This window comes from Schistocerca gregaria, chromosome 4 (assembly GCF_023897955.1).
Source record: "Schistocerca gregaria isolate iqSchGreg1 chromosome 4, iqSchGreg1.2, whole genome shotgun sequence".
Taxonomy (NCBI): Eukaryota; Metazoa; Arthropoda; class Insecta; order Orthoptera; family Acrididae; genus Schistocerca; species Schistocerca gregaria.
The window spans coordinates 434,677,888-434,705,371 of record NC_064923.1 but is presented as its reverse complement, the minus strand read 5'-3'; the positions used below and the strand labels follow the sequence as shown (position 1 = coordinate 434,705,371).

The 27,484-nt window shown below is 37.5% G+C and overlaps 1 protein-coding gene across 2 annotated transcripts in view; it reads right to left on the bottom strand.

Moving 5' to 3' along the window:
* LOC126365768 (serine/threonine-protein kinase PRP4 homolog) overlaps nt 1–27,484 on the bottom strand; it is a 266,407-nt gene that overhangs the window by 171,507 nt on the left and 67,416 nt on the right. For both annotated transcript variants that reach the window (XM_050008287.1, XM_050008286.1), the window contains exons 8-10: nt 24,680–24,761; nt 16,071–16,397; nt 14,746–14,978 (exon numbers count right to left, since the gene is read on the bottom strand). In XM_050008287.1, coding sequence (XP_049864244.1) covers nt 14,746–14,978; nt 16,071–16,397; nt 24,680–24,761 — 642 coding nt within the window. The remainder of the gene's footprint in view (nt 1–14,745; nt 14,979–16,070; nt 16,398–24,679; nt 24,762–27,484) is intronic.

The window sequence follows — 27,484 nt, the reverse complement described above, 5'->3', positions numbered from 1 at the left end:
TACACCACTAGTGGTGCACTGCTTGATACAGTCGCACTAATTAATGCTGCAGAGCGATAAGAAGAGAATCAGTGAAAAATGGTTTCCAAAATTTAGTTTTCATATTCTGGAAGCTGTGTTGCATGTGAATGTGTGATTATACCCACTTTTAATCTTTAGCCAGCAAACAAATATATATACTTTTTTATTCAAAGATATTACACGTCACAGATGAGTCCTACACTACATTACACGGCTTGTATAGAGACCATTCAACCACCCATAATTGACATGTTAACAGTGCATTGAGCAGACTGATACATCATTGTGTCCATACCCTTGTGGGTTTCGCCAGATGATATGCAATAACAGCAACCAAAAATTCATTACATTTTGATAATTATACACAAAAATATAACTATTCTGAATTATCTCTGATAAAATATTTCATCTGGATACATTTCACTCAGTAATAGCATTTATTACGTAATCTTGCATTTCATATTCTGAAGCATAATTTGCAACTATATTTGTATTTATCACAAAATGCAAATTTTTCAGGTCCCTAAGCATACCAAAGTAGTTACTTTTACTACTAAGCAGACCAATGGCAGCATTGTGCCAATGTTGCAACAGCACGCATTAGTTCTTATGATCTGTGGCTTCTGGGCAAAAATAAAACCATGAAAACAGAGTCCTATCTCTTTTATCTCTAACATGGTACATAATTTCTGTTTGCTGCAATTTCTGTCAGCCTAGAAAACTATGTAATTATGCAAAACTGCAGGAGATACAAAATTCATGGAAATCAACGAAGTTTCCGTGAACATTGGCAAGTACTTACTGATCATATGTGATGCCACTGAGCTGTATTACTCCTTGTTTGTTAGTTCCTTAACCATAATGTTTATTAAAGTGACTACACAGGGTGTCCCAGAGGGCATGGTCAATAGTTGGAATACAACAGGAATGATTGTTCACAGCAAAGAAGTCTAGTAAACACAGGCAATAAAATGTATGTCTTAAGAGCTATAAGCACTTCGATACTACGAAACAAATCTCTTCTACTGCAGGCTCTTTGAATTTCATATTGTAAGAGAAAATAGTATGGATCAAAACAACAAGTTGTCTAGTAAAAGTGAGTTCTAAAATGCATGCCTTTAAGAACTATGAGCACTTGTTCAGTAGAAGTGATATGTTTCACAATGGTGAAGACGATGAAGTGCTCGTAGCTTTTAATGTATGTATTTTAGAAACCATGTTTATTAGACTTTTTTGCTCTGAATGGCGATCCCTGTCCTATGCCTGAATATTTACCATTCCTACTGGGAAAGACTGTATGAAACATATAAAACAATAATTTGTGTAAATAAATAAAAGTACAGCCATCTTAAAATTTATATACCAGGTGGTCACTGCCTTCAAGTACACTCATGCCAAGCTCTTCGTAGTGCCTCGAGAATTTCCGCATAAATTGCAGAACTACTTGTCCTTCTACCGTCTCAAACACACAATATTTTAAAAATAAGTGTGAGAGAACATACATACTGCACAACACGTTTGTGTGTGCAGAATGGAAAGGAGTCACGAGCAGCGATGGTCAAACAGCGTTGACAAGGGTTTGCCACACGCGCCACGGAAGCAGTGTTGTAAGAGCAAGAAGTAATCATGTAGTACTCCTTGCTGTTTTAGAGTCTTTGATTATTGTTAAAGAAAAATGAACACCTGATTATAGACAGTAAATTGTACTTCATGTGTTGGACTTGCTAGAAGTAAGACATGTTCATAATTATGTGGTTGCCAAAACTATGCTAAAAAAATGTATTTAATCCAATCTAATGCTAGACGAATCAGTTGGCTTGAAACATTCAAACATTTATGTGAGAAGTGGTGAATTTGTTCTTTGTGGAAGTTGAAATATACCAAGGCTAAACTAAAAGTATTCTGCGAGTACCCACTTATTTCAAGAGGAGAGAGAGAGAGAGAGAGAGAGAGAGAGAGAGAGAGAGAGAGAGAGAGAGAGAAATTCCTGTAACCAGCATTATTCTTCAGAGAAGGAGGTTTTGGAGATCGACGTGGCCGGCTATCCAGAGAAGAAGATCAGTTGTGCATATAAAGTGAGTCAACTGAGAAAAGGGTATGGATTTTAGTTGCAATCCAAAGTCACACTACTTCTTACCGTCGCACAGTGTTAGAACGTGGCGACCAGACAAGAGAACTGTTTCACGGAATTGCATTCGACCTAAAAGTTCAAATGGTGAAAAGTAATAAATGCAATAAAAGCGAAGACATAAGAAAGAAATTATGCTAAAAGAAAAGAGAGAAGATTCCGACATATTAGACTAAGAAGAAATACAACGAGAATTATTCATCAAAGAAGATTCGGTGTGGGGAGTAAGTGGCTCTCACCCACATCGCGGGGACGCAGACATGGAAACCAGCCTAAGGCCGATGACGCCGGTGCCAGTCGCTGATCACCGGTTCTGATTCCACATACACTCACTGACGCCGAAAACAACATTTGAAGCCGCCGGTGCCAGTGCTGTTCACCAGCGATGATTATGCATCCGCTCACCAACGCAGCTAGAATTCTACGCCGGGTGAGCGTGAAATAGAAACTTTATTACTCTAGTAAGAAAGGTTACAAAATACTGTGGGGTGAATTTTGATTGTGTAGTTGGTATAATTATAATTAGTATTAAAGGCTCACAAGAGCTAAAGCCTACTGACAGTATACAACAAGTTGGAGAGAAGTCAGAATCAGCCATGGCTATGAGAATTACTAAAGAAGGGCTTGACTGGTATGATTTAGTAAATCTGATCAAAACTTGAAATGCTAAATTAGACACTCACTTCATAGCCCAGAGTGAAGCTTTAAGTGCACATTTCAATGTTCAGAGTGCAGCTTTAGATGTGAATTAAAAAACACCTAGACTTAATAAACTCGATAAATTCTAAATTAAAGGCTCGACATGAGATTCTAAATAAAGAACTAGACTTAATAAACTCTCAATTAAAGGCTCAGAATGAAACTCTACAAATTCAAACGTTGAATATAGGTTCAATAAATGTCAGAGACGCTCAAAGCAAAGAATCTAGTAATCTATGTGAAGGCATGGATGCTTTAAAAACTGAATTCGATGCGAAATGTAATAATGTAGAAGCAGAACCTACTGAAAACTTAGAATCTTTGTTAGACGTGTACAATAGTGAATAAAATAATGTAAGACAGGGGATGATTACCTTGAAACAGAGTATAGATCAGCCTAAGGAATTAATACCGATTATTCAATCACAAATTACAGGTCTCAGTACTCGAGTGGATAATGTCGGTAAATGCGTCAAAGAGAATACATCTTACTTTGATATTATAAATGTATGTAGTTTGGAGGAAACATTTGAACAAATTATAGATTGAAAAGTTACCGAGAGTATAACCTCTGACAATGTTTAGACTATTGCCTCCTCCAAACTTAATGATACTAGCAAGGTTATAGATGACATGTGGAAAGAATTCAAGCTTATCCAAAACAAAGTAGAAAAAAATGTATCGTCACCTAATCTTGTGTTACCTAGGAAAGTGGTAATTGTTTTGCAGTGGGGAGACTTTCAAACAAAATTTCATGAGAGGTACTGGTCTGCACTTGTTCAAATGAAGTCAATATCATATCCATGGGACCCGAGCGGAGTCATCTATCCCCCTCGAACATTACTGTTCTGTATTAACCGGCGGAGGGACGACCGTCAGATCCCTCGTTGTTCTCGGTGTTTCTTCAAACTTAGTTTTCCTGCACGGAATCCCCTTCACTTCTTAAACTATTCTATAAGCTATTCTTGAATTCTTAAACTATACTATAATGTTAGTAATTAGGTGACCGAATATGATGACAATTTAGGACCAATTTAAGAGAATCACAGATGAACAGTGATCTCTAAGACATGAAATGTATGTAGCAAACAAAATATTATTTGAGTGAAAGGTATAAAATCAAGTAATGTTTAAACTGAGTGATGTCTAGAAGACATATACTGAACAGCGTATTTTATGTGTGTATAAAATATAGTGTAAAGTAATTAACTAAACAACTATTTGATTGCACTGTATAATTTTCTATTTTTGTAGAACATTTTATACCTTTTATGAGATGTGATGTAGAGGGGAGGGTTTGTATTGGTTTTGGAAGGGGTGGGTATTGTAGATTAAAGCATGATTCACACTAACTAATAAATCATGGCTAACACAGAACACACACACCACACCTTCCAGACAACCTTCGCAGACAAGTGTGAATGATTCTTCACCATTTGCCGTTCAATAGGGGTTGCTAAGATTTTCGTCGGGGCTTCAAATGCGAACATGAGAAAGTCTGTTCTGTAGGAGACCTTTTGACATAATACCTCCTCTGGCTCCTCACTCAAGTACCGGTGACGTAGGCATCCTGGGTAAGGGGGGGTGGGAAGGGTTTTCTGTCTTTGGGGCTATCTTCTTTCTCTTCTTCAATCTTAGCAACCATTTCTATTTTTCCTTTCTTACTTCTCTTTTGAGTACCTGCCTTTTTTTCCCCTTCTTTCCATATTCATCTACTTCTATCGCAGAGGTCCTCATTTTATGCTGATTCCAATAACCTATAACTTATTTTATATAAGTAGGCTCAAGAATCAGGTTCCACAAACACACATCACATATAGACAAAGATACACGAGTACACAAACAATAAAACTACCAACTAGAAGCCAGTCGAGAGGTATGAACTGCCAAGTGTTGTAGGGGGAAGGTACATGTACATCGGGAATTATGCACACATTGTTGTTTATTGTGACGGTTCTGAGAACTATGATGATTTTATGAGTATACATAAGGAGGAGGCAGGAGTAATGAAGGAGAAAGCAAGCCAGATTGGAGTTAATTATGATGCTTAATTAAGTAAAGTCGGTGTAGCAAATACTCTGATGGAGTGATGAGTCAGACAGTAGTGGGATGTGATCATTAGGTGTAGACATAGTACCTACTATGAGTTGAATAATGTGGGTAGACAATTGCACAAGTTGAAAAGCAGAGAAGGAATCTAGGGTATTAAATGAAGTAATAAGAAGTGAGTGTGAAATAAATTTTTATTTTTTCAGGAAATATTGTATTATAGAGTACATAAAGATGTATACTAGGGCAATGAACCATGAGGCCTATTCGGGGAATATGGGGGGGGGGGGGGGGTGCACCCAGCATTTATTGAATATAAAAGGCAGACAGGCAGACCTAAGAAAGGCTAACCTATCCTTTCCAAAATCTAACTACAAACCAATGTCGAGGAGCTAGTTCTATAACTTTGTGGATTGGTTCATTAACTTTTGAGTGAATTAGTATGATTTATGCAGTTTTTCAGTCGTTAGGCGTAGGTCTTTCATCAACTGAGTGGCTGTTTTTTATTGCTAAAAATTGAGTTATTTTGTCCATATATCCAGAAAGTAACCTAATTGGTGTGCGATCTACATTGGAAGACTTTCATTTATTAAGTGACATGCAGATTGGATACACACAAATGGATCCTAATGTTCAATTCTGAAACCTGTGGCAAATAATGCTGCTTTCCATAACACTACCTTTACTATGACAGTGAAGCTACTGATTTTCTCATGCAACACATACCTTATCAAATCCAAAATTGAAGACTGGATTAATAAACATATTCTGAGTACCAATGCAATAAATTTCCTAAAGACTGAAAGGTGTATATCCATGAATCAGCACAGTTTTAGAACGCATCATTTGTGTGAAACTCAACATGCTTTTTACCCAGATAATATTGTGTGAACCATGTATGAAGGGCAACAGTCAGATTCCATGTTCCTAGATTTTCAAAAAGCATTTGACATGGAACACCACTACACAATGTTAACAGATATGCGAGTGTCCTTGACAGTCAGTGTTTATCGGAGACAAGGGTATTGTTATGAGTGCCCCAGGAAACTGTGATACGACTGCTGTTACTCTGTAAATAAATAAATAATCTGAATATAATAGAAAGAAACATTCCACATGGGAAAAATATATTAAAAAATGCTGTGACTTACCGAGCGAGAAAGCGCTGGTAGATACACACAATAAAAACAATAAAAAAACACACAAATTTCAAGCTTTTGCAACCCACGGTTGCTTCATCAGGAAAGAGGGAAGGAGAGGGAAAGACGAGTGGATGTGGGTTTTACGGGAGAGGGTAAGAAGTCATTCCAATCCCGGGAGCGGAAAGACTTACCTTTGGGGGAAAAAGGGACAGGTATACACACGCAGGCGCGCGCGCACGCGCACACACACACATCCATCCGCACGTGTGTGTGTGTGTGTGTGTGTGTGTGTGTGTGTGTGTGTGTGTGTGTGGGCGCGGGCGCGCGCGCGCTCCCTCTTAAGTGTGTACCTGTCCCTTTTTCCACCCCAAGTCTTTCCGCTCCCGGGATTGGAATGACTCCTTACCCTCTCCCTTAAACCCCACATCCTTTCGTTTTTCCCTCTCCTTCCCTCTTTCCTGATGAAGCAAACATGGGTTGTGAAATCTTGAAATTTGAGTGTGTGTTTTTAACTGTTTTTATTGTGTCTATCTACCAGCGTTTTCTCACTTGGTAAGTCACAGCATGTTTTAAATAAATAATCTGACAGACATTGTGCACAGCTATTTAAGGCTGTTTACTGATGTTGTTGTAGTCTATGGGAAGATGATGTCATCTGACTGCAGCAGGATCTAGGATGACTTGGACAGAATTCCTAGATAGTCTGATGAATGGCAGCTTGCTCTACAAGTAGAGAAAAATCATGTAACGTTCAAATATAGCTTTATTAATGTACTTCTAGACCCAGTCACATCAATTATTTAGGCATTGTGTTGCAAAGTAATATGAAATGGAATCAGCAAGTCCAGGTGGTAGTAGGGAAGGTGAATAGTCAACTTTGTTTAATTGAGAGAACTTTGGGGAAGTGTAGCTCACTTATAAAGGAGATGGGATATAGAGCACTAGTGCATTCCATTCTGGAATACTGCTTGAGTATTTGGAATCCCCACCATGTAGGATTAAAGGACAGGGTGAATACGTGGACAAGGAAAAAAAAAAAATTCCCGGATTTCCTGGTTGAAAATACACTTTCTCCCAGGTGAAAATACACTTTTTCCATGTTGAGTGACAGTATACTTTTCCTCGGCACTGTAAAACTTATCAATCCTTAGAATGTTAATGGTTTTCTACACAGACATAGAATTTGCCAGCACTTTAGAAAACGAAACCCAGGGGGGGAAAAAAAAAACAAGTCTTGGAAAGATCTTTGATGTGCAGCAACATGTACGCTGTATTTTTTCGTGTTAAGGAGGTATACATTCGAATTCCATCAAACACTGCACGTTACTTTCCGAAGCAATGAAATCGAGATTGCAACACGATTTTGTAAGCCAGCCATAGCTCATGTCCCGTGATCTCGCCAGCTGATGACAGCGTAAGACACATGATCTAGTCAACCAATAGCAAGATCACTCTTAAGAGGTGTGAACACACAAAAAAGACACATAGTGTTGCTACAAGAAAAACGGAGCTTCCACAAATAATATTGGTCTCGAAGATTAATAAGCTGCAAGTAAATGTAAGATTCCACATATAATGCTGAACTTTTTGCGCGTGTTACACTTTAATATACATCACACAAATGTGCTGGTAAAATTTTTAATAACAACGCAAATGTCTGATCTTCTGGGCTCGAAACTCTTCTAGATGGATCGTCCTAAAAGAGTTGTTTTTTAAATGAGAGTCAAACGCTCTGTGATTTAAGAAATTCATCGTTCATTCTCTTGTGTAAAAGGAAATTTACTTTGAAACTAACACTTTTCAAACCACCATTCACAACATTTTCCTGTGACCTGTTAGAAATTGGTTTGTTTTAGTAGTTGCCAGATAACAGGTGTCACTGCGCATGCGCAGCTACGATGACGCATGTTCGTAAGTGTAAAACATTAAAAGATCTTGCATTACGTCATAAAAGAAACAAGACATCAAAGGATACGTCAAGAGCATCGGAATTTCGTGAACCATACTAAAATGCATAATTTGGCTTAAAAGGCATAATCATACGTCCAGATTCAGATGTAAATTTTCTTTGAGTACCAGCGCTGTATTATCACATGTTTGGTTCTTTATTATGGCATGCCATATGAGATAGAAGGTGGAAAACGTGCACTTGAAATGCAGCCTTCAGTGTGAAATTAAACACTTCATTTCAAATAAATTGACTGCCTTAGTGCAAAAGATTAATAAAAGCCAAATCTCTTTAGCAAACCAACAAAAATAACTTCATTGTTCTGCAAGGCGATTAATGCTTGACTGTCAGAAAGGTTGAAATAAAACCTGAAACTAACAACATATTTTAGCCTTCCGTAATTATGGGAACGTATTTTAATTCATTTTGTAGCTCCTAGCCGTAGAAATTCATTTTGTTTTCATTTAATGTGAGAGCAATAAACGAAGAGAAAACAGTGAAATCACTAAACGTAAACACAGGTCACATGGAGACTACCCACCTACCCTCTACAAATCAAGATTGCTCTGTGCATCACCCCTGGATCCACGATATTGCTGAACCGGAGAAATTTAGATAGTGGCATGCAGCCACACATCTGTAGCCAGAAGCGGGAGAAGGTACTACTCATACGAAACTCAATTGCGCATGTGCAAGGGCCCGCCCGCAACTACTCGAGTGAATCTAATGTAAACAGCAGTCACGTCACACTCATCGGAGACAATTTGTTATTAGGAAGCACTGCTTATGCTTCCTAAAGCCTTTGACACACTTTGGTTGGCAGATGCTTGTATGAGCACTGTGTTTTGTTGTATATGTCGCATTTCCTTTGCAACTTGAGTTTTATTTTCGTTTTTTTTCCTCTTGTTCATGTTTTGTTGCTGCAGTATTATTCTGCACAAGCGAGATGCAGTAGTCTCCTTCGTAAGAGTATTAGTTCCTACAGTCAAAATCACAAAAATTTAACTGGTAACTAAAACAATGAAAAATTCACAGAATTCTAAAAATTTCCGGGTTTTTCCCAGTTTTCTCCCAGACAAAAAAATTTCCGGGTTTTTCCCGGATCTCCCAGGGCGTATACACCATGAAAGGAAGACATCAAAGTGATTTATAGGCATGCTGCTAGATTTATTACCAATAGCTTCGAACATCACACAGGTATTACGGAGATGACTTGGGAATCAGAAAGGAAGGCCTGGAGGGAACACAATGACCTCTTCGAGAAACAATACTAAGAAAATTTAGATAATTGAATTTGAAGCTGCATGCAGAATAATTCTTCTGTCGCTATCACAAATTTTGCCTAAGGACCACGAAGACAAGATACCAGCAATTAGGGCTCATACTGGGGAATATAGGCAGTTTTTTTTTTCCTTGCTCTGTTTGCAAGTGAACAGAAAAGGAAATGACCAGTAGTGGTACGGGGTACCATATGCAATGCACTGTATGATGACTTGCAGAGTACGTATGTAAATGTAGGTTTGCTTTAAAAAAATAAGAATGATGGTAGTTTTAATGCTTTATGTGTCCTACAAAGTCTCCCTCTCCCCCTGTTTGGGGTACAAAGCACAGATAGTTCATACCACCACGTGAAACTGTGTGAAAAGTTGTTCTTTGGTATGTTGTTCAACTTGCGATAACATTGGCTTGAATGTCGGTTAAGCTGTCAAAGTGCTGATCTTTCATTTGAATTTCTGCTCTTGTCATCTTGTGGTTGGTTTGTATCAATACCGGCAAGTCTCATTACCACAGACGACTTTCTCCAGAAAAGAACTGTCCAAGATTTGCTTTCCAATCAAGTCATGGCAAGCATAGACATGTCATTATCTTTATTCATAAGTCAATGCGTGCGGGACAAACTTTGCAAACGCTTATTTTCTTCGAAACGATTCTGGAGGATGTCTTCATACTACGGTAAAAGGTCCAGTAGTTAACACTGCCTGCTAATGAGTACTGGTTGAATGCTACAGTTGTTAATACAAGCTGCCACTGTAGTTACTGCACTAATGTCACTTACAGACCAAGAATAAAATGTGTCTGAACATTTTGTATAGACGGTTTATAGTTTGAACTTAGCCAGTATTTCATTGGATTTTCTGATAACTTCAAGACACTGTTCCATTGCAAAAACCGTTAGCTTCATCCAGTTGATAATGTCCTGTTTTCTAGAGCCTCCATAAAAAACCTAAGTATCACTGAATGATATGACGCACTGATAACATCTGTGAAATTACTCTGATGGAATGCTTGAACTTGTGGGCCATAGTTGAACACAATATATTTCCTAAATAGACCAAATCCATCAGAATAGAAGGTTACAATACTGATTAATTATATAACCTCAAACACACAGCCTGAGTATTCATGGTGTTTCAGAAGCCTGTATGGAGACTTCTGGCATTTGAAAGATGACTGAAATCATCGATGATACACTTTTGTACTTGTTTCCTCTCATACTCAACAAAAAACGAGTCCGCCTAATCCCTTGATCTTACCGAATTTCCTCTTCTTTCTAACATTAGCCAACTTATCCCTCTTTCCTCCCTGTGGCAGAAACTACTAGGAGTTCTGAAAGTTAGGATTAGTTTTTTCCACTTTTAAATTTACTGATATTTTGCTTCCTGAAGGTAAGTACAGGCAAATCATCCTTTATCTTTGTAATTTTATAACAACATTAACAAGCTTTGTAGGAAAAAAAGAATTGATTCCAAGTAGGTTTGAAGCAACAAGAAAAGCACAGTTCTGTAAACAGCCCAAAGTTAACTGAAACATCCGTTATCACAATGGCAGTGGAACAACTGTTCTACAGGGTGCCTCTAAAGAAAATTTAGAAAAAAAGTTGATAGGGGCTCAAATCTGGAGCGCATGGGGGCCAATTTGTCACCCCTCCTTGATATCAATTTGCCACAGAAAATTTCATGAACTCACAGTACAGACTCACTGGATGTTTATGCTGTGCCTCTGTCTTGCCGAAACCATATTCTTTGGTTATAATCAGGTAAGTTCCGCAATCCAGGCACCAAAAACTCATTTAATATTGTCACATAATGTTCCTAACTCACTGTAACAGCATGGCCGCACTCATCCTCGCCTTCAGCCGAAATAGCAGACCATACAGTAAGGTGTTTCTCATGCTTCTTTTTAGGATTCTCTGCATTCCAGTAGCAGTAATTTTACTTACTGATGCGACAATTTAGGTGAAAATGAGCCTCGTCAAAAAACAAGATAATGTTAAATGAAGGACACTCAGTCACATCATTAACCAACAGCAGCCATGTCTGGCATCCTGAGGCTTTAATTCTTGCACCAATTGGATCTTGTCAGGGTGTAGTTTATGGTTTTTTTGCACAATTTGGTGCAGTGATGGTCTATGCACATTTACAGAACTTGCATGCTTACAAATGGAGAGATCAGGATTGTCACAAACAGACCGATTTACACTCTCCTCGTATTTGCCTGTTCTTGATGATCTTGTTCATCATGATTTTGGTTTGGTCAAATGCTTCGATTCATTTCTGGATAAGGAGCATACTTGGAGCATCAATTTGTTGCACATCTGCAGAGAGGTCTTCAAACATAAAACTTTCTTTTGAGATACCCATAGTCCTGGTGCATGATCTCAAAAATATGACTATAAAATTGTAATTAAATGTTAAAACAAATACTAACAAAGATATAGAGGTTAGGCTGAGGTACGTTCATCACTTGCTTGACCCTTAGGAATTTAGTCAATGTGGAATGTTTCCTGAGAACAGACTGCACATTCTCTGTGTGAGGATTTTACAAATGCAATGATTTGGTGATTGTAGCACGGAGGAAATTTTGCAGTGATCATGGATTGTGTAATGTAAATGATGCTCCAAGTGTTCTCCTTATCCAGAAATGGATCGAAACATTTGACCAGTTCAACACTGACCAAACCAAAATCATGATGACCAAGGCCATAAAGAACAGGTAAATACGAGCTTCATAACCTGGATTGTGAGTAACTTAATCCACTTTCCCTTCTTCCTCTTTTTCCCCCTCTCTCCTCCCTGATGAAGGAACAGAGTTCCGAAAGCTAGGATACGTAAATCTTCTGTTCTGTTTTGTGTATCTATTGGCTGTACTGAGCTGACTTAAGTACTGGCCAGCCCCTCTATCTCTTTGTTAGTATTTTTTTCACATCTTTATATGAGATTTTCCATTAATCATTTAATTAAATTTTAAGCATGCCAGTGGCAAAATAATAGATACTGGGGCACTTGCTGAAGATATGGGCATCAAAGCTGTTAACAGTGGGAAAAAACTTGTAATCTGCTTCCAATGCAAACACACACACAAAATTTAAGGGGCATATTAACTGCTGTAGCATTGTTGAGATGAATTATGTAAAATCATCATCAGTAGTGTGTAAAAACAGCTGCTCTTGCTCAAAATTACCAAGACCACACAGGATTCAGCAGAATTTACAGGTGTAACATCTGCATTTCAAAATAAATTTTACTACAGTTCTCTGACAGAATGTAATACTCAGGGATTGGGTGGAAATATGTCCTACCTTTGCGCATGATGAGCAGTAAAATTATCACCTATGGAATCAATGACACCTATGGAGAATTCTCAAAATTCAAACATAATACTTCATCCTGAACAATGTATTTTCTTCGAGACAGCACACAGGGATTCCAAAACACCAATTACAATCAAAGGAAAACATACATCTTACTTGCCAGGAAGCCATATAACCATATCTTTGTCTCCACTGAATTTTGAAAGCATTCAACTGAGTACCTCACTAACACGCAGACAAGAAAATTTGTCCATTAGGAGGGCTACCTAGCTGGCTTTGGTATTAGGCAACGTTTTCTTGACATGCAGACAGCATACTGTCCTGGCATGATTTCAAAAACTCTGGGCCAATAATTCTGGCAAAGCTGCAAAACTTGGCAAAATTATTTCGTAATTTGAATTATGCACATTCTGAAAGTTCAATGTATCTTGGTTCACTATTTTTCAAACTAATAATGACGATTCAGCTGTGGATCAAGAGTGGCAATGTTATGTTTATTAGTAGAACGTCATAAAACCAAAGCTTATGAAACATCTCACTTGTGAATATTTGTACAACTAGTACTGAAATAATTTAAAGCTATAATGGTTTTTAATCAACAATGACTGTTTTAAAAATATGAAAAGGTTTTTCAAATACTGCTACAAGTCACAAAATCTGTTGATTTCTTAAATTATTTAATTAGCAACACATTTCAAGGTTGACATCATCAGGGTGCAGTGGGAGTACAAAAAAACCTTTAAAATAAGTGTGTGAGCACGCACACGCACACAGACAAATACATAAAAATCTCACTAGGTACAATGGGTCGCAGTTAACATGAAAATTATTTTAAAATAACATTCACTTTGTTCTTTTGGTGTGGCAGGTTTCTTATGACGTGCTGAGGTCTCTTTATTTCGATGGCTTTTTTTTTATCTTGTTAGCTGCTGTTCAGAAACTTTTAAAGTTATCTTTAAACATGATATCACAAACACATCAACAGTGCAGAAAACAAGGTGACAGTCAAAAGAAAGCTCATTTCGATTTGAGTATTGATATGTCAATACTGGTGTCAAATTGAAGTAAGTTTTGTTTTGACTGCCATCTTGTATTCGACACTATTGATGTGTTCGTGATATGGTGTTTGAAGGTAACATTAAAAGTTCCTGAACAATGACTAACAAGATCAAAAGAGGCATAGAAATAGAGAGACCTCAACACAAAATAAGAAGCCTGCCACATAACAAGAACAAAGTGAGTGTTTGTTTAAAAAAATTGTCATGCAAACAGCAGCCCATCATACAAAGTGACATAACCTCTTATTAGGGTATATCCTCTTTCTCCATAGGATGACCAGGGCACATACCAAGACTATAGTTAAGTTACTTCAATATATATGTGCACTTGAGTTGTTTTTTTTTTTTTTTTCAATGCCACTGTAATCTGATGATAATGATGTTTGGTTTTGTTGGGCACTCAACTGCGCAGTCATCAGCACCTAGTAATCTGATGATAAGGTCTAACCTCTAAACAAGTTGCTAATTAAATAATTTAAATAGTCAATAAATTCTATTACTGGTAAAGTATTTATAAATCCTTTTCATAGTACTGAAATGTTGATTAAATCTATCACATTCATAACACGGATACCAAGCGAATATTAAAAAGCTAATGGAAAGTCCTTATGAAGTGTAAACTTTGGTAGATTTTGGACGAATCCTTTTTCCAGTTATAGAGTATGCAAAAGATCGGCGTGAATGTGTAACCATCTTCCCACCCGCACATGCTTGTATGGCTACATTGTGCCAGCACAATGTGGCCACTCACGTGTGTGTGTGTGTGTGTGTGTGTGTGTGTGTGTGTGTGAGATGTATAGCTTATAAAAGGATTTGTCGAACAGCTACCCAAGTCTTTAGTCGTGTATATGTGCCTTTCAATTACTACGAGAGAGAGAGAGAGAGAGAGAGAGAGAGAGAGAGAGAGAGAGAGAGAGAGAGAGAGAGAGAGGAGAGGGGGGGGGTCGGAGTAGAGAACCAACTAGAGAGAAAGAGGGGGGGGGGGGGGGGGCATCAAGTGGGCATATGCTCAAAAGAAGTCCCTTGATAGCTGGTCATTTTCTACTTACAAAATTTAATATTAAACTATAAGTATTATAAGTATTCAGTTATCTGCACAGCATACTCACATAATTTCATTGTTGCGTATTATTTTCACAGCCACATCCATATTACCTCTTGCACTATCTCTAGCTCGTATTACATTTGAAAATACGCCTTGACCAGTGTATCCATAAACAACATATCGACCATCCATGATTTCCCCAATTCTGACCCTATAATATCCTTCTGCATCATCCCAGTTATCAGTGAGACTAGGATTTTCTGGACCACCGTGGGCTTTGTCAACTGTACTTGGACTCTGTAAATTCAAACAATTTAAAAAAATTAATTAGCAGCTTTTACCAAATTAAAGAACACAAGGAAAAACTAGGAGAGAGGGGGGGGGGGGGGGGCAAGGAGAGGGAGAGAGAGCAGTATTACATAAATTTTCATATCTCACTAAACTGTAATTCATATGTAAGCTCCCTATAGGTATAAGTCTACATAATGTAATTTTTATAACACAGCTGCAATGTGGCTGGACTTCTTAAAAAAAAATAGTCTTTTTTTAATAGTGCTATGTATCACTCATCCTTCCCATGTTCTTGAAAAAGATCAATCCATCTTGACCTGGGTTTGAAGAGCCTTGTCCCTTCTTTCTAATCTTCCAAACCTACCCACTTCACCTCCCTGAGAAATAACTATGTTTCCAGAAGCCAAGACAGTATTGTGTATTTTTATGTGTGTATCAGCAGAAGGGATATTCTGTCTCCAGAAGCTAATTGTGTCCCATAATTTTACAGTTTCATTCATTTAAACTAAACTATGCTTGTGCATTTACTGGTGACGTAGTTGGATACATAACTGCAGCTCATTTTATCAGGTGTTTTAATTATCCCAGCTACTCACACCTGGGAATACTTGTAGCTGATACAGTTTATAAACATTCTCATGAACAGTGGAACTTTCACACAGTAGTGTGGAGGATATAAGCCCCACCTTCCATATAGTATGCAACCACTATACCTCTGTTTCTGCCTCATAATGTAACATCTACCCTCAGTTTTGACTGTGAGCTTTATTTTACTAGGACATGTAGTGATGCCCACAAAGGAGTAGGAAGTGCTTCAATATCACAAATAACTGAAATACAACACAGTAACATGAAGTATGGCATGCAAGAATTACTATTTTAGTGCTATCGCAGCATACAGTACTGCTTAGTTGCTACTGTTGGCAGTGGCCAAACACCAAACACAGAGAACTCAAAACCTCTTCAGAGACACTGACCTTGGGAGTCAAGGATTAAACAAAACAGTTACATACTGTACTGATTATCATAATGTTCTATTTTTGTCTGCATTCAAAGATTATTGATTTATCCCTATAAAAAAATAAAAATAAAACTTACATTTAGTGCCTCTAAATTGTCACCCTCAGCAAACATATCCCATTCATTTTTCTTCCCATCTTTACGATCTTTCCTTTCTTGCTTATTTTCTTTGTCATCTTCTTCTTCCTTAACAGCAGCTGGATCATATGATGTAAAACGTGATTTTCTTTTCTCCTTTGGTTTTGAGTCCTCATTATCATCTTCTGTTTTTATTGTCTCAGTTTTTATTTCAGGTACATTTGGTTTGCAATTGTCAGGACAGTTAACTGGTTTCTCACAAACACTGCTTTGCCCAGACATGTTCATATTCGAAGCATTAGAATCTTCACTTAATGCTCCTAACCTCTGCAAAAAATAGCCAATATTAATTAATAATTAATTAATATTATTAACAACAAATCTCCTACACAGGAAACTTCAATTTTGAAACCGAACCACCTGTAAAAAATCATTTTCGCTATGGTTGATCAGCCAATAAGGTTTTTTCGTACCCATCATACATGCACTATCACTGAACTAATTCTTATTAGAAGGATGCACCAAATCTTCATTCACAACAGACTGTTTCAGCATTTATAGCCATTGTCATGTACCTGTGAATAAAATTTGGGTGAGAATACATATAAATGTGAATGTCATTCATATTATAAAATGATTATATATTACTCATGTCTAGACTGATGTGATGTCCATGTTATGCTGTTAGTGAACTGTCTTTAACTGCCACTGTTTTGATAAGATCGTCAAAAATTTTGGTTAATAAAATAATATCAATGTTCATCTGTATAATCTTTGTAAACATATAGTTTCATAAGAGTTGAACAGTCAAAATGCTGCCAAACCAAAATTAACATTTTTTTCGATATATTTACGTCATTTACCATCTTATCAAAACAGTGGCAGTTATGAGACAGTTCACTAACACCGTAATATGGAAATCACATCGGTCTATATGCGAGTACAATACTGTTATTTTAACATGAATGACATTCACATTTATACAAGTTCTCACTAAAATTGTATTCGCCAGTACTTGACAATGGTGATAAAATGCCAAAACAATCTGCAGTGAATAAAGATTTATCATAAGCAGCTACTCTGGTGCATATTTACAATAATCATGTCATTAACAGACATACTGTGTACTCTGCTGCTGGTCCCAAAGAAGAAAAATTGAATTAATTCTTGTTTTTCAAGCATTTCAGTCTACCTTCTACTGGCTTGGATGACATTCCATATCCTAAACAACAGCCTCAATATTCACTATTTTTTTAAGATTTCAATCTTAGCCTAGCTCACCTTTTCTTGTGGCCTACACAATACATCCCCAGTATATCCCATTCTCTTTATGAAATTACTATTCATTTCACAGTATGGTTTGAAAAAGTTTTCCACAAACAAGTCCATCTTAAACACCAGAAAATCAGATGAAAAACATTCCTTCAATTTGTGATTACACAGTTTGATTAACAGCTGTAATTGGGTAAGCCAAATGACATTTCTCACAAATAAATGTAAAGGAAGTGTGTGTGATCACAGCAAAGAGTAGGATGGTGGTGGTGGTGGTGGTGGTGGTGGTGGTGGTGGTGGCATTATGTTTGTTCAGAACTTCCTGAGATGAACATGAAACACTGTAATGTAAGCAATTTTTCAAAAGGGAGGCGGCAAATTTAACAACCTGAGCATGCAACAGAGAGAAGAAGTGTTTTGTTGGTGCTGCACATTTCTGCCATTTTGACCGAGATACAATTAATGCTGCACTGTTCTTTTTCAGCACGTAAGAGTAGAAGTTGGTACAGAAACATCAAAGTGAAAAAATCTGTACAAATCATCACATGTTTATTTACATATAAAAGCCGACTTCAGAACTTTACTTTGTGTGAGAAAAGCGTGTGCAAGATTCATGTGCCAATCTGAAATTCTAGATTCACATATTTAACAATTTGTATTGCTCCTGCAAAATCTTTCATTGACTGTATCACTACCCAGATGTATCAAAATACATTGTGAAATTTCAAACCTTCGTGTTATTATCAATCGTAGGCTTAAATTTGTTTGTGCTCTTTTAAAATTTTTGACAAAGCAGGCCTATACTTGTTCAAATAACTGTTCTCTAATTGCATTGTATAATTACATTAGAAATAGGTATTTTCTGAGAATTTTTGGACACTTGCAAAACTATATTTTTATAAGTTATGGGTACAAAAGTTTTGGATAATTTTTTTTTGTTTTGTTTTTTTTTGTGACAGCCAAAGAACAGATCACTGCTGAATTTCATTGTACGTCAATGCATATAAATGTGTACTTTCAAGAATTTTTGGAAGTTACTATTGTCCCGTGCATAATCTAATTTGTACCGATTTGGGATTTTGTTACTCTAGCAGATACTCTAACTTATTGTGTTACATCTCGTTTTTCCTTCAAGAAGAATATATATTATCTACATTTATCATAAATTAACTTTATTTTCAAGTTTGTTAACAACTATAGTTTATCTCAAAACGTTTTGGGAAAATAATAAATTTGTACCACAAGTTTTTTGTTGCCTCAATAGAAATCTCATTTTGTATATTTGCTTCAATTCTTATACGGAATCAGAAGCATTTTAACTCAACAGATTGTAAGACAATCAGTGGGCTTGGTTTAAAGTTACTTGATCACTGTCCTGTAATACATTGCACCAGGCAAAATGCAGCCATACTGAATGATGATCTCAAACATGGAACAAATTGGTTGACACTCGTAAGCAGCTGGAAATGCCCTGGCTATTGTCAAATGATTGGCATGTTCTGTGATTCATTATGCTGGAGGAGCTCCCAAGAGTCATGTACCTCTGGTATCAGTACCAAAGGTACCTTAAGTAATATCCTCTCCTGTGGATCCTGTCCCCTCTGCGGAAAGTACGGGATATGTCATTACCCGTCCACTTGACTGTGAGTGGCTTTTCAATGGCAGAGCTAGGCATCCTGTACAGGGCGGATGGGGATCAGGGAGGACGCAAGCTGTTGCAGCAATTTCCCTAATCAATAAGTTCAAAGTGCAGTCTTTCACTGACACTGAGCCAGTGGGACTCACTTCATTTGTTTTGGGGAACATGTTTTGTCTGGTGTCAAGAGGAGGTGAACACAGAAGGATAGGGCTCTATTATTGAAGCAGTCCGAACATGCAATGAAGATACTCCTTAGGGAAATGGCAACAACAGACAGGAAACAAGGTGCACTCAATGTGTATGCCTGGGGGCCTCATTCAACATGTTGAAGAGGCTATTCCAGCAGCCACTGAAGGAACAGGGTGCAACCCAACTGCTGGTTGTGGCGTATACTGGAACAAACGATGCCTGTCACCTGGGCTCCAAGGTTGTATTTGGATCATTCCAGCGACTGGTATACGAGACCAGCCTTACACACAGTTTCAATGAAGCTCACAATTTACAGCATTGTCCCCAAAATTGAACATGGCCCCTCGGTTGTAAGCTGAGTGGAATGACTGAACTAGAGACTTTAAAGGTTCTGTGAGAAGCTAGGCTGCGACTTTGTCAACTGTAGGGTTACTTTATATGGGACAGATATGCATTACACATCAGAGGCTGCTACTCATGTAGCTTACTGTTTGTGGGGTGCACATAAGGTGGTGGTGAAGTATTCGGAATACCAGAGTTTGAAGTGCTCATGAAAAGCAATGAAGCTCACATTATAACAGCTACAGAAAGCTCGTTTAAAACCTGAAACTGACAGCAATGAGATTTTTGCGGAAAATTTAAGTGTATATCGAAAAACAGATTAATGGGAAATAGAAGTGGTGTATTTGTGACAGTAGCCAAGAAAATCAAATGTACTGAGGCAGAAACTGAAGCTGCATGTGAGCTTGTTTGGGCAAGATTCAGTATCAGGAATGAGCTTAAAATGATAATTTGATCTTCTATTACCCACCACATTCATTTTCTGAAATAACAAAAACTTTAGAGAAACCCTCAGTTTACTTGTACATAAGTTCCCCAATCATACTGTAATCACTGGTGGAGACTTTAATCATCCAACAATCAACTGGGAAAGTTACAGATTTGTTGTGAATTTTAAAATTTGTTGTTGGTGAGGGTGATAAGACATCCTGTGAAAGATTACTAAATGCCTTCTCTGAAAACTACCTAGAACAGATAGTTCATAACCCCCTAATGACAGAAGTATTTTGGTTCTAACGGCAACAAACAGACCTGACCTCTTGAGGACACCTACATCGAAACAAGTATCAGAGACCATGACATGTTTGTGGCAACATTTCAATGAGGAACTTAAAACTTTCAGCACAGGGCAGGAACATGTAGAGGAACTATGGGTTTAAAAGAATAGTTGACCATGCACTGGATTGATACATAACCAGTAGAACACTTCATACTGGGAAGAACCCTCCATGGTACAGTCACTGTAAAGAAACTTCTGAAGTAGTAGACTCTACTGCATAATAAGTGTAAAACAAAGTGTAGGACTATAGACAGAGAGATGCTAACAAAACACATTTGGTTGTCAGGAGAGTAATTCATGAAACCTTCAATGATTACCATAGCGGTAAACTGTCAAAACGATCTTTCACAAAACCCAAATCAATTTAGTGAATGAGACAGGATCTGAAATTGAGGGTAGCAAAGCAAAAGCTGAAATGCTTAACTCCATTTTCAGATGTTAGTTTACAAAGGAAAACCCAGGAGAACTGACCAATTTAATCCTCTTACCACTGAAAAGATGAGTGGCATTGAGAAACAGCTGAACTTGTTAAAAACAAATACAATTCTTCTAACTATAATCCATCACAGAACCCTGGAACAAAAAATTGTGCCAAATTCTCAGAAGAAAGCACAGGCCACACCTGTCAACACGGAGGACAGTAAAAGTGATCCACAAAACTACAGTCCAATATCCTTGACACTGATTTGTTGTGGAATCTTAGAACGTATTCTGAGCTCAAACATAGTGAGGTATCTTGAACAGAATGACCTCCTCCATGCAAACCATCATGGAGTCCAAAAACTAAGATAATGTGAAACCCTTACTGTTCATGTTGCATATTAATGATTTTGTGGACAATATTAATAGTAGCTTCATACATTTTGCAGATGATGCAGTTATCTAAAAAGAAGTACCGTCTTAAAGAAGATACATAAATATTCAGTCAGATTTTGATAAGATTTCGAAGTGGTGCAAAGATTGGCAACTTGCTTTACATGTTCAGAAATTTAAAACTGTGATCTTCACAAAACAACAAAATGGAGTATCCTATGACTACAATACCAATACATCACTGTCGGAACTGGCAAACTCAAACAAATACCTACAAATACCTGGATGTACACTCTGTAGGGATATGAAATGGAATGTTCACATAAGCTCAGTCGTGGGTGAAGCAGGAGGCAGACTTTTGTTTATTGGTAGAATATTTGGGAAGAGCAGTCAGTCTACCAAGGGTATTGCTTACAAATCACTTGTCTGACCCATTCTAGAATACATCTCAAGTGTGTGGGAGCTGTACCAAATATGACTAACAGGGGATATTGAACATATACAGAGAAGGGCAGCACAAATTGTCAAAGGCTTGTTTGACCCATGTGAGAGAGTCACAGAGATGCTCAAGAAATTTAACTGACAGACTCTTGGAGGCAAACTAGTAATATACGACAATCATCTACGTATAACACACAGAGCGATTGTTAGGACAAAATTGGAATAATTACGCACATAAACACGTGTTCAAACAATAATATTGTTAAGTTTCATACATCAGGGTGTATACATGGACAAGGAAAAAAAATTCCTGGCTGAAAACACGCTTTCTCACGGGTGAAAATACACTTTTTCGATTGTAAGTGACAGTATACTTTTCCTCGGCACTGTAAAACTTATCAATCCTTAGAATGTTAATGGTTTTCTACACAGACGTAGAATTTGCCGGCACTTTAGAAAACAAAACCCAGGGGGAAAAAACACCTTTTTGAAAGATCTTGGATGTGCAGCAACATGTACGCTGCATTTTTTCGTGTTATGGAGGTATAAATTCGAATTCCACCAAACAGCGCATGTTACTTTCCGAAGCAATGAAATCGAGATTGCGATGGGATTTTGTAAGCCACTCATGGGTCATGTCACGTGATCTCGCCAGCTGATGACAGCATAGGACACGTGATGTACTCAACCAATAGCAAGATCACTCTTAAGTAGCGCGTACACACAAAAAAGAAAAGGTAATGGTTTAGATTAATACACATGGTGTTGCTACAAGACAAACAAAGCTTTCATAAGTAATATTGGTCTCAAAGATTAATAAGCTGCAAGAGAAGCTAAGCTTCCATTGATAATGCTGATCTTTTTGCGTGTGTTTACAATTTAAGATACATCACACAAATGTGCCAGCAAAATTTTCAATAACAACATAAATGTCTGATCTTCTGGGCTCGAAATTCTTCTAGATGGTCGTTTTTAATTGAGAGTCAAACGCTCTGTGATTTAAAAAATTCATCGTACATTCTCGGACATAGTTCATCTTGTATAAAAGGAAATTTACTTTGAAAGTAACAGTTTTCAAGCCACCATTCACAATATTTTCCTATGACCTGTTAGAAATTGGTTTGTTTCAGCAGTTGCCAGAGAGCGCCATACGAGCTAGAAGGTGGAAAACGTGCACTTGAAATGCAGCAAACAGCTGAAACTAGCCAACAGTTTCAAATAAATTGACTGCCTCTGCTCGAAAGATTAACAAAAGCCAAATCTGTTTAGCAAACCAACAAAAATAACTTCATTGTTCTGCAAGGCGATTAATGCTTGACTGTCAGAAAGATGGAAATAAAACCTGAAATGAACAGCATATTTTAGCCTTCTGTAATTATGCGAATATATTTTAATTCATTTTGTAGCTCCCAGTCACAGAAATCCGTTTTGTTTTCATTTAATGTGAGAGCAATAAACAAAGAGGAAACAGCAAAATCCCTAAACGTAAACATAGGTGAAGTGGAGACTACCCACCTCCCCACTACAACTCGGACTGCTCTGTGCATCAGCTCCAGATCTACGATATCTCCGAACCGGAGAAATTTAGATAGTGGCGCCCAGCCACACAATTGTAGTCAGAAGCGGGAGAAGGTGCTACTCATATGCGACTCAACTGCGCATGCGCAAGAACCCGCCCGCAACTGCTCAAATGAATCTAATGTAAACAGCTGTCACGTCACGATCATCGGTGGCAATTTGTTGTTAGGAAGCACTGCATATTCTTCCTAAAGCCTTTGACACACTTTGGTTGGCAGACGCTTGTACGAGCACTGTGTTTTGTTGTCGTCTATAGTGCATTTGCTTTGCGACTTAAGGATCCCCCCCCGTTCCCATTTTGTTGCTGCAGTACTATTCTGCAGAAGCGGGATACAGTAATATCCTTCGTTGGAGTACTGGTTCTTACCAGTCAAAATCACAAAAATTTAACTGGTAACTAAAACAATGAAAAATTCGCAGAATTCTAAAAAATTCCCCGGTTTTTCCCGAATCTCCCGGGTCCTATACATGGATGGGACAACAGGAAACCTTATTATCTGGTACAATGGGACAACCCTCTGCCATGCAATTCCCAGTGGTTTGCAGAGTATAGACGTAGATGCAGACACAAGACAATCAGACAACACACACTAAGAATCTGTTGTCCCTACTGGCAAATGTATGTGTTCTTCAAGCAGTTTACGAAACATTCCACACATTTATCAAGAGAAACATTTCACTTACAGGACAACAATTACAACAAACAATTGATATAATTAAAGATAAGAAAACTATACCACTATGATGCTAATTCTTACACTCCTTGGTCAGACACATCTTAACCAGTCACAAAATGTTCACAGACAGACGGCTCAGAGAGTAACAGTCTTTTTATTGTGCCTGTCTGCAAGTCAACACTTCATCTTTACAGTGTGTGGTAATCTATCCTTTACAGAATATTTATGTTTAATATCTATTTAACAATGAGATTATTAGAAATGAAGCATAAATTCAGGCTGAAGATGGATGACAAAAGAATTATAATCAGAGCCGATTTCATTGGAAATTGTATGGTGTTTGCATTACTTGATTCAGAGAGATTACAGAAAGCCTAAATCTGAATGATCAGACGGGGATTTAGCCCTGGCCCTCCTGAATGTAATTTCAGTGTCTTAACCACTATGTTCTTGTTTCAGTGAAAAACTTACAGCTCTGAAACTGTCCTCTGGTACATTTATGATACAACTCCAGAATTATTTTAGAAACATTATGCACAACTCCTTAGGCTTAGACAGCACTGATCATATTTATTACTTGTATCACAATAATAATGATAATAATAATAATAATAACAACAACAACAGGTACCACATCGCATAAGCAAGAGAGTTCTCTCAAAAAAATTTTCTCATCTTAACTAAAGCACTGAAAACAGACTAAAAACCACATTCAGGCTGACGCGAACACCATCCCTCATAATTAATCGGTGAGGCGCATTCTAACTGGGGCAAATAGACCTTGCCACGTCCTATAATCAGGTGCTTTAATATGCTTGGCTACCCGGCTGGATCTGCTGACATTTAATATAAGGTAATCTCCAAATAAGATTTTACTCACTCTTAGTAGTTCCTCCCGCTGTTTCCTTCTCTTTTCAATAATTTGTTCTTCATCTTCATCTTCTTCAATGTCAAAATCACAACTGTAAATAGCAAGAAAACATGTTAGGACCACAAAAATTCAGAATTTCCTTTGTAAATACTAAGTACATATTCATATACATCTGTCACAAGTAGAAGTACACATACATCATGCTAGTTAGTAAACAGAATGCCATCATGGCTGTTACTTATACTTTTTCCTTATACATACATGCCTGACCCAATACATTGGGAGGGATGGGCTTGAAACAATAAGCTAAAGAAAGGGAATGTAGAATTAATGGCAGAGGCTGGAGAGCCCTAAGTGGAAGACATAGTGTAAGAGATGGAAATGGAAGAGATAACTGGAAATGGGAGAGGCACAAGGAAAATGGAGAAAGAAAGGACAGAGTGTAGAGGGAGAGACAAAGGGAGAGGTGGGAAAGAGAAGGGGAGACAGGAATTGAATGTTGGAAAGGGAAAGAGAAGGCAAGACCGGGGGGGGGGGGGGGGGGGGGGGGGGGGGGTAGAGAAGTTGGAAACATGTGATGGCAGACATATACTCAAGAAGATTATTTTTTAGTCATCAGTCTTTCGAGTGGTTCAATGACGTCCGCCATGAATTACTACCTTGTGCTAACCTCTTCAACATAGAGTAGCCCTTACACTGAACATTCTCAATTATTTGATGGATACATTTCAATCTATGTCTTTCCCTACACAGCTCATTTTAGTAACATGTAAGTTACTCCCTGGTGTCTCAACACAAGTTCTAACATTCTGACCCTTTTCAGTGTTTTCCATAGTTCATTTATTTGCCAATTCTGCAGCAAATCACCTCATTTCTTATCAGTCCATCTTATTTACAATGTCCTTTTATAGTATCAAATTTCAAACACTTTAATTTTCTTCCTCCTTGAGCTACTATACAATGCTGTGCTGCAAGCAAATATTCTCAGAAATTTCTTCCTCAAAATGAGACTGATGTTTGATATTAGCAGACTTCTCTGTGACAAGAATGCACTCTTTGTCTGTCCCAATATGCTTTTTATGTCACCCCTGTTTCTTACGTCATGTGTTATTTGGTTTCCAAAGAAACAGAATTCCTTTACTTCGTGGTCCACAATTTTTACATTAAGTTTATAGCTATTTCATTTCTGCTACTCCTCATTACTGCTATCTTTCTTCCATTTACTTTTAAACTATGTTCTGTACTCAAACTGTTAATTCCATTCAACACACCCTGTAATTCTACTTCATTTTATTGAAGACAGCAGTGCCATCAGCAAATCTTATCATTAAAATCCTTTCAAAATGAATTTTAAAGAAACTCTTGAACTTTTTTAAATTTCTGCCATTGCTTCTTTGATGTGTAGATTGAATAGTAGGAACAAAAGATTACAAACTTGTCTTCCACCTTTTTTTTACCCTTATCCCTTCATTCTTGGTCCTCATTTTTGTACAATCTCAGTTCTTGAACATGTTATATGTTATCCATCTTTCCCTTTAGCTTACTTCTGTTTTCCTCAGAATTTCCAACATCTTGCACCATTTCAAATGTTTGCTTTTTCCAGGTTGAAAATGTGTGTCAATTTTTCTGAAGTCTTTGCAATGTCAGAGTTGCCTCCCTGTGGCCTTAATTTTCTGAATGTGAAATAGATCATCTAGCACATCAATTTTCTTTTTCATTCCTCTGCATAGTATTCTTGTTAGCAATTTGGGTGCATGAGCCATTAAGCTCACCCTTTAGTATCCCAGTTCTTTGAAAATGGATTCTTCTGAACTCATCTCCTAAAATTTCAGGCTACTCTTTACCATTGGGGTCAGAAGTCTATTTCAATACCTAAGTATAAATTAAAATCCTTATCCGATTTCAGAATCTCCGTCTGATGAAGATGTAATCCAGCTGCAAACTTCCCACATCACCAGGTCTTCTACAAGTGTACCACCTCCTCTTGTGATTTTTGGAAAATGTATTACTGGCTGAAATGTATTGCAGGACAATATTAGTCTTTCTCTTCTCTCATTTCTACCACCAAGCAAATATTCTCCTGTAACCCTTTCTTGTATTCCTTCCCTCATGATCGTTAGATTATCTTCTCCATTTACGTACTGAATATCTGTTCGGTGTCTTAATGCACTTTCTCTAACTCTTCATCTTGAGGTTGCGATGTCAGCATGTACACCCAAACTATTGGTTTGCTGTTGATTCTGATAAGAATAACCCTAGCACTGAACTGTTCACAGTAATTATCTGCTTTACCTTCCTATTCATAACGAATCCTACTACCATTATACCATTTTCTGGAACTGTTGACATTAACCTATATTTATCTGACCAGAAGTCCTAATCTTCTTTCCACTTCATTTCAACCACAATATCTAGCCTCAGCCTTCGTATTTCCCTTTTCATACTTTCTATTTTCCCTATCCCATGCCTAAAATTTCATACTCTGACATGAAATATTGTTAACCTTTCATGAATTATTCGTATGGACAAGAAAATTTCATGGAAATGATAATATGACAAATATCACAGTTTTTAGTGAAATAACCAATTTTTTATGAGATACTGTGGAATATGCTGCATAAAAATGGTATAAATCTAAAGACAGCATTTACTATTACAACTGACAGTCACTGAATGTCAGAATTGTATTTTGGATTCGAATCTCCTCAGGCTGCGGTTCAGGTATAACCTTAAACTGACAGCTCATTCCTGCATCACAAACTTTGATGCAATGAGGAAAACACCACTGAAATTATTAAAAACACACAAAATTTG